Source organism: Canis lupus, chromosome 9, assembly GCF_003254725.2.
Source record: "Canis lupus dingo isolate Sandy chromosome 9, ASM325472v2, whole genome shotgun sequence".
NCBI classification, from domain to species: domain Eukaryota; kingdom Metazoa; phylum Chordata; class Mammalia; order Carnivora; family Canidae; genus Canis; species Canis lupus.
In genome coordinates, this window is record NC_064251.1 from 1,058,878 (window position 1) to 1,072,314 (window position 13,437).

Consider the following 13,437-nt stretch of genomic DNA (forward strand, 5'->3'; position numbering starts at 1 on the left):
CGACTCAGGAGTCCTGGGGCCACAAAAGATCTCCGTTTCCGCCGACGAGCCTTGGCCCCTCCGTGCCCCGCCTCGGCCCTTGGCTGCCCGTCCGGCCTGCAGTGGCGTGGGCGGCGCAGGGTGAAGGTCCCTCAGGAGGGCCGGGGTGACTAATTTTATTTACCTTTCCTGAGAGGCCTTCTGTCCTCTCATTTTCTCCAATTAGCCTGGCTCTGCTGAGCAGCTCCAGCCCGCGCAGCGCGGCGCCCGCACCCCCCCAGGGCTCGGTGGTCCCTCCCCCGGCCCCTTGGAGGGGACACCTGGCGGGCGGGCAGCCTGCCCTCGGCGCTGGCTCCTTCCTCCGGCCGCCCCGTCCCAGCACCGGCTCCGGCACCCCGGCGGGTGACCACAGCCCACACCTCCTGCCTCAGCCGCGCTGTCCCCCAGACGGCAGGGACGCTCCACTCTGTGCTGAGCCAAGCCGGGGGCCCCCCACCCGGGGGAAGGTGGGGTCTGGGGAGCCACTGCCACTGCGCTGGGCCCGGGGCTTCCTCCTCCGCTGTGTGGGCGGCGGCCTGCGGCCTGGGGAGCCGTCTGAGCGCGGCCCCCTCGCTGCCAGCCACCCCGCTCGTCCCCGTGCTGGCAGGTGCTGGCTCTTGGGGGGTCGGGGGCTTTGGCCCAGAGGGTGTTGGGGCCCGCTCTGGGATTCCAGCTCCCTTTCGCCCAAAGGGGGACTCCGGAGGGAGCAGGCCCCTTCCCGGGGCCCTGCCCTGCCCGCCGCCCCTCCGGCGCCTCAGCTCCCCACGGTGTGCCAGGCAGCCGCTCCGCAGACTCTTTATTGTCGGAGGAGACCGCATCCTGGGCCTCCCGAGCCGCCGCCTCCGCCCGCGCCAGCCCCCCAGAGGGGGCAGAAGGGAGGCCAGCGCCGGGCCGGCACCAGGTTTGGGCTTGTCCCGTGGGGCCTACTTTCAGCACCTGAGTCCGGCCCCAACCGGGGCCCCGGGGGGCTCCTGCGGGCTCTCGAAGGGGCTGGCGGCCACCCCAGGGGGGATGCCCACCAGGCCGGTGTCTGCAGAGGGGTCCCGGGCCGCCCCGTCGCCGCCCCTGGAAAGCAGCAGCTTCTTGCTGGGGGCGCCGCCTGCGGGCCGGCCCGGGTCGGGGTGCCTGCTGGGGGGGCGCTCCTCCCGCAGCCTCTTGCCCATGCGCCAGCGCTGCCAGCGCCGCAGCAGCTCCGACTGCACCTGGGCAGAGGGGGGCAGAGGACGGGCTGGGCTCACTACGGGGCGCCCTGGGTGCCGAGCGAGGCCAGCCCCGCCATGGAGCACGGGGGTCCCCCGATGCCTGGGCACCCCCGTCGAGTGCTCTCCCTGAGGAGCGGCTGAGGCTGCCCATGTCGGGGTCTAGCGCCCAGTAAACGCAGGTGGACGTGGAGGGCTCCCCCCTGCCCCGGGCGCCTGTGCTTCCCCTGCCACCTACCTCCTTATTGAGGAAGCAGTACAGCACGGCCACCAGCAGGCCCTGGGGGGAGGCGACAGTCAGGGCGGCTGGGGTGGGGGAGCGGCGGGGGGGGGGGGGCGCGCAGGTGCTTACAGGGGCGGGGCGGGCACCTGGAAGGAGCTGAGGAAGAGGTCGAAGAAGAGCTTGGCGGAGCGCAGCGTCCCCTGGGCATGCTCATCCGTCACGAAGGCGAACACCACCTCGTGGACCCCCAGCAGGGGGATGAGGGTCAGTGTGGACTTGGCCAGCCTGCGGGTGGGAGCCTGAGCCACCGCGCCCCCCGCGGCCCCCGCCCACCCCGCCCGGCCCGCGCCGCCCGCACCCACCGGAACTTGTAGTCGCTGTAGCGCATCTGGCGGGCCCGAAGCTTGGCCATGAGGATGAGGAGGACGCGGATGAAGATAAAGAAGTTGATCTGCGTGCGGAGGGCACGGCTCAGGGCGGTGCCCGGGCCCCCTGGACCCTCCCGTAGCTGGACCTGGCAGCCGCATGGGCCACACTCGCAGGGCTCCGGGGCCGCTGGGCACCCAGCCAGGGACCGGCCTGTGTCCCGGCTCGGTGCCAGGGCCCCCTCCCTGTCCCAGGCAGGATGTCATCCATCTCCGCAGGCCCCGCAGGCCGACAAGGAAGGCAGGGCGGAGTCAGACCCTCCCGAGGCCAGCAGGTGCCCCATCGCCTCACCAGGATCGCCAGGAAGACCGGCAGGCGTAGGATCCACCAGAACCCCATGTTGTCGTTGCTGGTCCAGCACCTGCAGGGCGGGCCCGCTCACAGCCTGCCGGACCCCCCACCCCCCGACACTGAGGGGGTCCAATCAGGGCCTTGGGAACCGAGGGGAGGCACTCAGAAACCAGCCCCGTCCTGGGGCAGCGTCGCTTCCCCACCCAGTGCGTCCTCTGGCTGGAGGACCCCCGTCCCCTGGTGCCCGGCTCCTCCCCAGAGCCCCCCGCCAGCACCCACCGGAGCCGGCGGCCAGGAGGGGTGAGCCCTTGGGCGCCCCGGGCCCTCCCCGACTCAGCTCGTACTCACTGGATGTTCTCAAACAGACACTTGACCACGGCCCAGGGGACGACAAAGAGCACGGGGGCGCCTGCGGGGAGGGGGCAGCTGTGGTCCCCGCCTCCCCATGCCCGCCACCCCCCCCGCCCCCGGCCCTCCGCAGCCCACTCACCCCAGCCGACGGCCAAGTACAGGGGGAAGAAGCTCCGCTCGGGGAAGGTGGCGCGGCCCAGCAGGCTGTGCAGGTACACGCCCTCCACCAGCAGCCAGCAGTAGTTGGCCACCACGCCGTACTGCATGAACACCGCGGCCACCCGGCAGCCGGCCACCGCCTGGCCGCAGGGGCAGCATGAGCTCGGGCCGCGCGGCCCCTGCCACCCTGGGCCCCAGAGGCTGGGGAAGGGGGTGCTCACCCCGTTGCTGAGCCAGACGCTCACGCTGAGGTCGTCGCCGATCTTCTGGCTGTAGCGGGTCTTGAGCAGCGCGTCGATGACCAGCACGGAGCCCGCCTTGAGCACGAACGAGGCGAACAGGTTGGCGTGGATGTAGTTCCGGGTGCAGCGCAGCTTGCTGCGGGGACCGGGGGTCAGTGGCTGCCCGCCGCCCTGCCCACCGCAGGGGGCCGTGCCCAGGCCGAGCAGCCTACCTGAGGCCCAGCAGGACCACCAGGGCCAGGAGCAGGGCGCCCAGGGAGAGGGAGTACCCCACCGTGTACATCACCTGGAAGCTGCTGTACATCTTGGCCACTTCCTTCTACAAAGTAGAGTGGCAGGTCAGGTCTGGGGGGCCAGGCACCCGCCCCCCGGCCCCCCGGCCCCGGCGCCCCTGCGGACCTGGACTTCAATCTCCTGACCGTCCAGCTGGCACTGGGAGGCGTTTCTCCACGACTGCCCCCGGGGCCCGCGTACCCACTGCCCATCGGGCCCGCACTTCTTGAAGACGAGGCGGTGCTGCACTGGAGGGGCAGCCCAGTCAGCTCCGACCCCCAGCCGGGCCCTCAGCCTCCCCCACCTCCCCGGAGTTACCTTTGTGGTGCCAGGGCAGGTACCAGGGGCAGGAGATGTTGGCCGTGGTGTTGGGAGGGGTGTCGGGCCAACAGGAGTACTTGTCGAAGGTTCTGTTGCAGACCAGCTCTGTAAGGCAGGGTGGGGGCGGGGCCCCTCAGCAGGGCTGGGCCCCTGTCGTCCCCTCTGAGGTGCCCTGCGCATCACCCCCTGTGCCCCAGCACGCAGACTTTGCCACATCTCCCGGGGCCCCAGCAGCCTCCTCCCCGCACACCTCCCGTCTCCAACGTGCCCCAAGCCCACCCGAGCTCGGTCCTCTCCCCAGTGGCCCCCTTGCAGTGCTCCCCGCTCTGGGGGCTGCACCCCAATCTGTGGCTTCTTTCCAGGCTCCAGCGTGACCTCTGTGGCTCAAACGCCCTCCTTCCTCTGCCCAGTGCAAGCCCCTGCCCCCATCTGACGATGGCTCTCGCCCCCTGGCAACTACCCCCATCCCGACCTCTTGCCATACCCTAAGGGACCCTCAGAACTGGTATAGAAGGGGGTGTCCTGTCCCTGCTGGAGCCCACCTCCCCCCCACCCGGGCCTTGGGTGGGCTTCGTGGGCTGCCTCCCCTACCACACTGCCCACCGGGCCTGGAGCTCCCAGGGCGTGAGCTCAGTAGGTGCTGGCCAGCCAAGACCTGGACGTGGAGGGGAGGCAGGGGGCTCACCAGTGGGTGGGGGCAGCAGGCTCAGGTTGTAGAGACATTGATCACCATAGAGCTTCCACTTCTCAAACAGGAAGTCCATCACCTGGGCAGAAGAGGCCTGTGGCTGGGGGGACAGATGAAGGGACAGGTGGGACCGAGCCACGTCAGCCGGAGGAGCAGGCAGCAGATGGGGCCCCAGGGGGCTGGCGGGGGAGCGGGCAGTGGGGCTCACCTGGCAGGCCAGCAGCAGGAGGAGGAGGTGGGGGCAGCGTGGCCGGGCGGGGGGCATGCCTCTGAGCAGCCTCCCCCCACATCTGGCTGGGGCCACACAGCTGGGGCAAAGGGTCCTCGTGGGCACACGCACTCCTCTGCGGACTTCGGTCAGAGCGGCAGGGCCTGTGGGGGGACCCCCATCAGCGAGGAGACCCGGCTGGGCTCTGCTGTGATGAGCGGGCTGCCCTGCTTCCCTCAAACCGCCCCCCGAGCCTCCTGGCCTATTGATGAAGTGGGAGCCGGAGGGAGAAGATGCCAGAAGTAGTCCCTCGCTGCCAGTCACGGGGCTGGGGTCCTGCCGCCCAGCGGGCTGGGTTTCCCACGGCCGGTGGCGTCTCCCTGCAGCTCTGACAGCCCGGAGCCCACCCCTCGGTGCTGGCTGGCAGAGCCACCACGCTGCCTGGTGGCAGAGCCGCCGCCGGAAGGAGGAGCAGCCTCCCGGGATCCACCTCCTCCCTCGGCCTTTGCCGTCCTCCCCACCTATTCTTAGCCCCTGGGAAAGGCAGCTGGGCTGGGGCGGTGCCAGGGCCATCCATCACAGAGCCAGCCCCGGCCTTGCCCAGGGCACCTGCTCCGGATGGCCCCTGTCCCTCCCGTGCCCCTTCCCCGGGCGGGGGATCTAGGTGCACCCCCGGGCCCCTCCTGGGGCTCAGGCCCGGCCTCCGGGGTCCCCTGGGGCGCATCGTGCAGGTGGCTGGCTGCATATTCCTTCGAGATCATTAGTGCTGGCGCCAGGCCCCTGGCACGGGCCCCCAGCCCTGGTGGTGCCAGCAGGAGGGCTGCCCTGGGCCTGGCCCAAGTCTGGGTGGAGATCTGGGGCACCAGGCCTTATTAATTCTCCTTTCCTTGCTTGCTTTTGCTCTGACTGAATTCCACAGGGGTGCGGGGGGGCCCCTTCGAGCCTGGGTGTGGCCCTGCGGGAATGACTCCAGGGCTGTGAAGGCTCCCTTCTCTGGCACCCTGGCAAGGAGGGAGCAAGTGACGGATGGATGGACGGGTGCGCACACGGACGGATGGATGGACGATGACCAGCAGGCCGGAAGACAGTGAGCAGCCAGGGGTCAGGCTGCAGCAGGTGGAGGGGCTCAGCCTCGCCCATCAGGGTCCAGTGGGTGGAGCTGGGGCGAGCTGGCCGAGGAGGCCCCTGGGCGCGCGCCGCACCCCTGCCCCTGGCTGGGCCCCTGGGTGTCCACCTCATTCATTCGGCACAGGGTCGTCCCGGGGCTCACGGGGCTTCAGTGGCCCCCACAGGAGGGAGGGCCCTGGAAACGACAGTCCACCCTGCTCTTCAGGTGGCAAAGCTCATTGACGCCTCGTGACGGGGCAGTAGGGAACCCCACAAGACACGCAAGGGAACGAGGCCCTGAGAAGTCAAATTATGGGCCCTGGTCCCGGGGCCAGAAAGGGGCCAGCAGGTGACGCGCCCTGTCCTGCAGGGCCAGCCTCACTTCAGGGTGCCCCGGGCAGGGGCCTGAGGCCCGAGGCTTGGCACAGCTGAGGGTCGGCACACGCTGGGCTCCCGCTTCTCCAGCGGGTGAGCAGGGGCGCGGCCCCCTCAGGTGCCTCCACACTGTGGTCTGGGGCCTGTCAGTTGGCCCTGAGCTCCTGGGGGCCCCAGCTCTGCTGTCCCACCCCCACCCCAGCTGCAGGGCTGGGCAGGGAGCATCCTGTTGGGCAGTGTCCTTGCTCCCCCATCCCCTCCTCCCCCCAGAGCCTCTAGCCTCTTGGGCCCCTGCGCCCACCTCTCCTCCCACCTCTACCCTGCAGGCCAGCCCAGCACCCCCCCCCCCCCCCCCCCCCCCGCCAAAAGGAAGGGCAGCAGACAGGGTGGTCTGATCCGAAGCAGGAGATAAAGCCCCTTGGGTGCCGCCCACCGCTTCTCCACCTGCCTGTCACCTCTGCCTAGAGACACTGTGGCTCCTGAGCCCTCAGCCTGGGTCTGGGACAAGTGGCTGTGGGGCGAGGAGGCCTCCACCAGGCCTGGCCTGCACCCGTGACCGAGGGCCGGGCCAAGACGCCCACAACAGGCCGTGACCTGGGCGCCTGGCCTTCGTGCCAGTGTCTCAGGGTCCCCTCAGGGCTAAGGGGAGAATCGCCAGGGGGTCCTGGGTAGAGCCTGCCGAGCACTGGGTGTGGCGCACTCCCAGGGCCTCCTCACCCTCCAGCTTGGCGGGTTTTCCACTTTATTACCCTCACTGGAGCCAGTGGGGGGAGGGGGCGGCCCTCTTCCGGGAACAGGCCCTCCCCCCTTCCTGGGCCTGGGGGTCCCGCTCCCCCGGGGGTCTCGGACCCTCCCATCCCAAGCAGCTCAGTGTTGGAGATGCCGGCAGGGTGTCAAGGGGAGAGTCAGGGGTCTGTGGGCGGCCTCTGGGCCTGGCCCCAGCCCTCCCCCCCCCCCCCCCCCCCCCCCCGCTGGGCTGCTTGCACGCAGGTGCCCTGCCCCGGGCTGCCCAGAACACGCCACCTCTAGATGCCAGGGCCCAGCCAGGGTCCCATGGATTTCCCTGGGGACGGCCGGGGGGCCCCCAGGCCTGGAGTGGGAGGTGGGGCCCCCAGATGGGCGGATGGCCCACCCCACAGGCAAGGCCGTGGGGTCACCCCTGCTGCCCTGCGCTCCGAATGGGGAGGGAGACTTCCAGGGTCAGAAGGGTCCGAGTTGGTGTGTGTGGGGGTGTTTGTGAAACCGGAGCAAGTAGCAGGAAGGTCATGGCCCCAGGGCAGGATCAGGGGCCAAAGGCTGTTGACAGAGCCCGGTTCCTGCTTCCTCCCCTGGGCACCCAGGCGGGTGACCTGGAGGCCAGCCAGAGAGCAGCTCCCCACCAGCCCTCATCCCCCAGCACAGAAGGGCCCGGAGGCAGCCAGCACCAGCCCGGAAGATGCGGGCAGCAGGCAGCAGGGATCTGTAGGTCCAGGTGGGGACAGACACCCTGCCACCCAGAAGTGGCAGTGGGGGCCGCTGGAGAGGTGAGAGCAGGGCAGTGACCCAGCCTCCCCGGGGGTCAAAGTGACAAGTGTGGGCCCTGCCGAGGAGCTGACCAGGTGGGGAGCGGGGACACCGGTGGAAGGGATGCCGCTGGGGGGGTCCCGGGGGGGGGTGCTGGGGCCCTCCGCAGGGGACAGCAGCTGCCCAGCCCCCTCCTCCAGGATGGCTCCATGTGGGCCCCTGGGGAGGGCCTCGGGGTGGGTGCCAGACAGGGAGTGCAGGGCTCCCCGCAGCCGCAGGACCGCCTGCCTGGTGCCCCCGAAGCGTCCCCGAAGCGCCCCCAAAGCGCGCTGGCGACCTTCCCCAGGGAAGGGAGGGCAGCGAAGCCCTGAGACCCCAGCCTGCCCCACGGGGAGCGGGGTCGGGGGGACGGGACACACTGGTTGCCTGGCTGAGCTGGAAGGGCGCAGCCAGGGACTGGGATCAGAGGCGCCCAGAGGGTGCGGACGGCGACGCCCCAGGCCCTGAGAACTCCCGCCCACGGCAGGGGTCCCCGCTGGCCATCTTGGGCTGCCCATTCCGAGCGCCCCGGCCGCACCCGCCCAGGTGGGGGCTCTGGGGACCTGCCCTCGGGGACGGGACTCACCGTGCCGCCCGCTCCTGCTCCGGCCCCGACCCTCCCGCCCTCCGCCTCCGGCAGCTCTGGTCGGCGCCGGCTCCGAGGCCAGCGGTGCGCAAACTTTCCAGCGGGGACGCTGGGTGGCGGTGGCGGTGGCGGCGGAGGCGGAGGCGGAGGGGCGGGGGCGGCCCCCGGGAGGGGTAGAGGGAGGGGGAGCGGCAGCCAAGGGTCCCCGCCCGCCCCTCCGCCGGCTCCTGCCTGCGCCTCCGGCCCCCAATGCGCCCCAGCACCTGCCCCCCGACTCCTGCCCTCAGATCCCCCCTGGACTCTCTCTGCAGCCCCCCCGCCAGGTCTGGGTTGCCCCCTCCCCTCGGAACAGGCCTGCGGACAGGGTCACGGCGGGGTCCGCAGCTCCCCACGGGGACAAGGGAGGAGGGTGGACAGGAGGGGTCTGCGCCTGGACGCCCCCACCTCTCCTGCCACCCTCCCCTCCTGGGATCCTGGCCGCTGATTTGCCGAGAGGCCTGCCCCCCCAATACCCCAGTTACCCCACCTTGGCTCCCGGGTGACATTCTTTCCCGGGAGCGTAGAGCATGCTGGACTTGGTGGGGAGGGCAAGGCTGGGGGCGCTCAGGGCCCCCCAGCACCACTCAGCAGTCCCACTGGCCAGTGGCCGGTCCCCCACTGGCCACCGCTGCTCCTGTTGCCCTGGGGTCGCCGGCCAGCTCGTGTCCCGCCCCCTGCCCACTTCTGCCCCCAGCCGCCCTCCTGATGCCCTCGCCTCCCCCAGGTCTGAGGCCTGAGTCCCAGCCCTTGCTCAGCGCCTGCTGACTTCAGGGGCCTCATCTTTCGGCCCGGGACATCCTGGACCCTGCAGGTCACGGCCTCCCAGGAAGTCACCCTGCGTCTGTGGCCCCAGGCGCACCCCCCTGCTACCCTCCCCTCCCTTCCCCTCCCCTCCCCTCCCCTCCGTCCTCCCTCCCTGCCCGCAGCTGCGTGTCACCCGGACCCTGGGGCCTCACCTGGAGCCCTCTCCCTGACCTGCTCCCCTCCCCGGGGCACTTCACCCACTGGCCTCTGACACCTGGCAGTGTCCCGAGGGCTCCCATCCACCAGCAAACCGTGTTGGTGTGGGGCTGCGGCCTCCTGTCAGCCCTTGTCTGTCACCCGCTGTCACCCAGGACACCCCCCAGTCTCCTTGTTAGGTGCTGTCCTTCGTCTTTGGGGATCTTCACCCAACTTTTCTACTTTAGGGGGTGTCAGCTCCCAAGGCCCTCCTTCCTGCAGACCGACCCGCTGCCGGCCCACAGGTGGGTGGTCTTCAGCGCTCTTTGCGCCCTCTGGGGACTCAGGAGGGGGGCTCCCGGGGGGGTCCGCACCGCCCTCCAGACCCCAATTCTTATCTCTTACCAGCCCACCCCAGACCCTACCCCCAGGGCGAGCCTTTGTGTTTCGGTTCTGGGAATGGGCAGAAGGCAAAGGTCAGAGATTGTGGCCCTGCCTGTGAGGGGGCTGGGGGTGCTGCGGGGAGCAGGTGCTGGGGGGAGGCTGCCTCCCTCAGCGAAGACACCCCTCCCCCAGCCCTCCCTCTAGCGCCTCCCTCTCGTCTGGGGGTGGGGTGCCCGTGTGGGCTGGCACAGGGCCCTGGAGGTGTGTCGTGTCCCCCCTCCAGCCCCTGGGGGGACCCTGCCCTGCAGCCTCGGTTGGGTCGGTTGGGTCACAGCCCAAAGAGGTGACTTGGAATAAATGTACGTGAGGAGCGGGGTGGGGGGAGTAGGGAGCAGACGGGGTGGGGGCCTGGGGGGGGCTGGGCCACCTCTGTTTACATAACCGACTCCTGGCTTCCTGGCTGTAAACAGCGGGAGCTGGGAGCCAGGGGCTGGGCCTTCCCACGTGGCGTCCGGGGCCGGGCCCAGGATGAGGGCCCAGGAAGGTGCCCGCTGCCCTCCGTGGAGCCACCCCGCCTCCCCCATGAGTCCCCAAGGCGCGTCCCTGGGGGCCGGGAGGCTCGTGCTCTGGGAGGCCTGGGCTGGGGACTGACGCCCCTCCCCTGCCCCTGGAATGCGGGCTGACCTTCTGCAGTGCGGGTTCTGACAAGCCTGCTCTGCCCAAGGGGGCGAGGGGGCGGCACCTGCTGGCCTGGGGGGGACCCCAGACACCCACCCTCAGGGCCCAGGGTGGTGACAGGAGGCAGCAAGCAAAGGGGTGTTCAGCCCAGATAGCAGTGGATGGAAACCCAGGCAGAGGGACCGCGGGTGGGGAGTGGGGAGGGGACATGGGAGCTGAGGGTGGAGGGAAGGGGTGGCGGGCGACCCGCTGTTTCTCCCGGGTTTGGGGAGTCCACTGGCCCCTCCCCTGACAATGGCTAGAGTTCCACACCCGGCCTAGTACTCGGTACCGCGGGGCCTGTCACACGGGCGTCCCCGTGTCAGCCGGGGTCCCTCGAGCATTGCCTCCTGGGCGCCCTGGCCGCACTCCCCGGGTTTCATGCCACCACCCGCCCCGCCCCGTGGTGGTGGCCGCGGTGTCCTGGCTCCAGGTTCTGGGCTCGCAGGCAGGGCGGGACCCCAGGGGACCCCAGGGGCCGGGGCGGGGGGGGGGGGGGGGGCGCGCAGGCTGGGACCCAGGGCGACGCTGCAGGAAGCAGGGAGAGCCCCAGGCCCGCACCTCTGCAGCCGTCGAACAGAGGACGAGACGAGCCCGTGACGAGAACCCTAACATCTGCAATTTTCCAAGTGGAAGCAAGGCGCTGCAAGGCCAGGGGCCCCACTTCCCGTGTCTGCTTTAAAATATGTGAGACGTTTCAGGCAAAAAAGGTACAGAAGGCGTCAGTTGCATGAAGAACCGAGCGCTATAACCGAGCCGTTAGGGGCGCCTGGCCGCCCCGTCCCTGGGCCAGCGGCTCTGGGTCTCGGGGTGCCGAGTGCGAGCCCCGGGTGGCGTGCAGGTGACTCCGGGGAACAAAGAAAAAAGGAAAGAAATCGTGCCGCTGCCGCCACCAAAGGCCCTCCTGCAGAGACCCCTGCCCCGGCCCCTCGCCACATGCGTGTGCGCGTCCAGATGGCGCGTGAGCTTGGGGAGCGAGCTGTGCCGGGCATGGCGGGGGCCGCGCGGTCTTGGCTGCTGCCGCCAGTTGAGCATCGGACACTCGGTCTCAGCTCCGGTCCTGATTGCGGAGGGGGGGGGGGGGCGGTGTCGTGGGATCCAGGCCGCGAGGCTCCACCCTGCTTGGAGTCGGCTCCACTTCCTCGCTCTGCGCACCGCCCCCCACCCCACCTCTTGCGCGTGCGTGCTCTCTCTCAAATAAATAAATACATCTTTTTTTAAAAAAAGATTTTGTTTATTTATTCATGAGAGACACACACACACAGAGGCAGAGACACAGGCAGAGGGAGAAGCAGGCTCCATGCAGTGAGCCCGATGCAGGACTCGATCCCAGGACCCTGGGGTCATGCCCTGAGCTGAAGGTGACACTAAACCACTGAGCCACCCAGGCTGTCCCTTAAATAAATACATCTTTAAAAATCAATAAACAAAAAGAAACGGCCAGGCTCTTCCCGGGGCAGCGGCTGCCTGGCAAGCTCCCAGCTGCCGAGCTGAGGGTGCGGGGCCCACCTCCGCCCGGACGCCCAGGGTTGGCAGGCCTTCTCGTTGAAAAAATTGGTTCTTGAAAAACTTGAGTGATAAGAGTTCCTTCTACCTTCTGGACAGAAGTCGCCTTTAACAGATACTTAGTTTGTAAGTATTTGCTTCCATGTGGTGGCTTGTCTGCTGCTTCCTTTTTTTTTAAAAATTTTTTATTCTTTTATTTTTTATTTATTTATGATAGTCACAGAGAGAGAGAGAGAGAGGCAGAGACACAGGCAGAGGGAGAAGCAGGCTCCACGTAAGGAGCCCGACGTGGGACTCGATCCCGGGTCTCCAGGATCGCACCCTGGGCCAAAGGCAGGCGCCAAACCGCTGCGCCACCCAGGGATCCCAAATTTTATTCTTTTAAAGATTTTATTTATTTATTTGAGAGAAAGAGAGAGAGAACCCACAAGCGGGGGAGGGGCAGAGGGAGAAGCGGGCTCCCTGTGGGGACTCGATCCCAGGACCCAGGGTCACGCCCTGAGCCCAAGGCAGACGCTCACCCGCTGATTCCCCCCCACCCCACCCCGCACCCCTGGAGCCAGAGATCGAGAGCGCCTTCTGGGGACCTCCCTCCCGCGGGGTCTTCAGTTGTGCCGACACAAGCCAAGGCTCCAGGAACCCGAGCCTGCGGAGTGGGGCGCGGGGAGCCCACTGCTCCTTCTCTCCCGCTTCTGGTCCTGCCCCAGATCAGAGCGGCCTGGCCTCTCTGGGCGGAGACTGTGTGCACGCGGGGTGCACACGCACGTGCCCGGCCCCGGGGGTACTGGCCGCCCTCTGAGTCTCCAAGGAGACGGTCGGGGAGCAGTGAGGTTGCCGAGGAGCCACCTTGCACCCCGGAAGGCCCTGGCTGACCTTTGGCCCCGGGTCAGGCGTGGGGGGTGCTTATGGGCTGCTGTGCATCAGCACGGGTCCAGCCCGGGGGGAGGAGGGGCACGAGCCTCAGGTCCGTCAGCAAACAAAAGCTGGTGTCACGGGAGAGGCGCTGCCAGGGCAGGGGGGACGGGGGGTCCTGGGCACTGGAGGCCGGGCACCTGCGGGTTGGTCCCGGGGCTCGCGGTGCCCTGGTGCCGGCCGCCTGCCCGCAGCTGGGCACGGGAGGGGGCCGCCTGGCCCGTCTTCATCTCCCTGGGCCGCCTTCTCCGCACCTCCCCTGATCTTGTTGTGTGGTTGTAAAAGAAGCACCTGCAGGTGGCCTGTCCCCCCAGGCCGGGTGCTGGCCCAGGACCCCCAGGAGGTCAGGAGGTGGGTGCAGTGGGAGCCCCGAGCCCGCGTGCCTGATCTGCAGGGGGTTCTGGGCCCCGAGACCAGCCTCCGTGGTCGCTGCCCCAGTCTCCCAGGTGGGAGGTGAAGTGGCAGGTGCAGGGGAAGGGCCCGGCAGGCTTGAGCGGAGGGAGGCGAGACCAAGGACACTGGCACTCTCCCTCTCTGGCCATCATTCTCTCCCCGAGTGACCCCCATCCTCTGGGAGGACACCTGGGTCCTGGCCTCTGTCTCGCCGGCTGCCTCTCGCCCCGAGCCACCATCCAGGTCATTATAGGCTCTGTGCAGTCACATGAGGTGTCATCCAGTGCGGCTGGAGCAAATCAGGCCACTTAGAGGGATGGCTGCGGCGGGAAGGGGCCCTGGGGCCACCGGCTCTGGATGGGGCCAGGTTCAGGTCAGTGACAAAGCAGGGGGGAGGGCGGGGGGCCGGTGCCACTGGCAGAGGAGGCGGGAGACAGGTGGTGGTGCAAGGGCTCAGAGGAGCCGTCGGGCAGGTGGCCCCCAACCCGGGAGCTCAGGCTGCGGCAGGGCAGACAAGCCACGGGCCCCCATTGAGGTC

General features: G+C 69.2%; 1 protein-coding gene across 2 annotated transcripts; it reads right to left on the minus strand.

Moving 5' to 3' along the window:
- Window positions 1–797: 797 nt before the first annotated feature.
- Window positions 798–8,107, minus strand: GCGR (glucagon receptor). Of its 2 annotated transcripts, XM_025468317.3 has the most exons (14): window positions 8,010–8,107; window positions 4,400–4,563; window positions 4,189–4,291; window positions 3,501–3,608; window positions 3,309–3,430; window positions 3,122–3,228; window positions 2,889–3,045; window positions 2,648–2,807; window positions 2,506–2,566; window positions 2,158–2,227; window positions 1,803–1,891; window positions 1,587–1,725; window positions 1,456–1,497; window positions 798–1,220 (listed from the first exon to the last, which is right to left on the minus strand). In XM_025468317.3, the coding sequence occupies exons 2-14, from the start codon at window positions 4,454–4,456 to the stop codon at window positions 948–950; spliced, it is 1,488 nt and encodes a 495-aa protein (XP_025324102.3). In that variant the 5' UTR covers window positions 4,457–4,563; window positions 8,010–8,107; the 3' UTR covers window positions 798–947. The 2 variants fall into 2 exon arrangements, with proteins under 2 accessions (XP_025324102.3, XP_048969796.1); XM_049113839.1 differs by lacking the exon at window positions 8,010–8,107 and having other exon boundaries at window positions 4,400–6,049.
- Window positions 8,108–13,437: the final 5,330 nt, after the last annotated feature.

Bases quoted from the DNA above. Each gene is read 5' to 3' on its own strand.
- GCGR (XM_049113839.1), bottom strand. From the start codon at position 4,972: ATGGCCCTGGCACCGCCCCAGCCCAGCTGCCTTTCCCAGGGGCTAAGA. The intron at 4,292-4,399 runs GTGAGCCCCACT...CTGTCCCCCCAG, and splicing joins TCCTGCTGCTGGCCTGCCAG to CCACAGGCCTCTTCTGCCCA. The intron at 3,609-4,188 runs GTGAGCCCCCTG...CCTGCCTTACAG, and splicing joins CCTGCTGCCCCCACCCACTG to AGCTGGTCTGCAACAGAACC.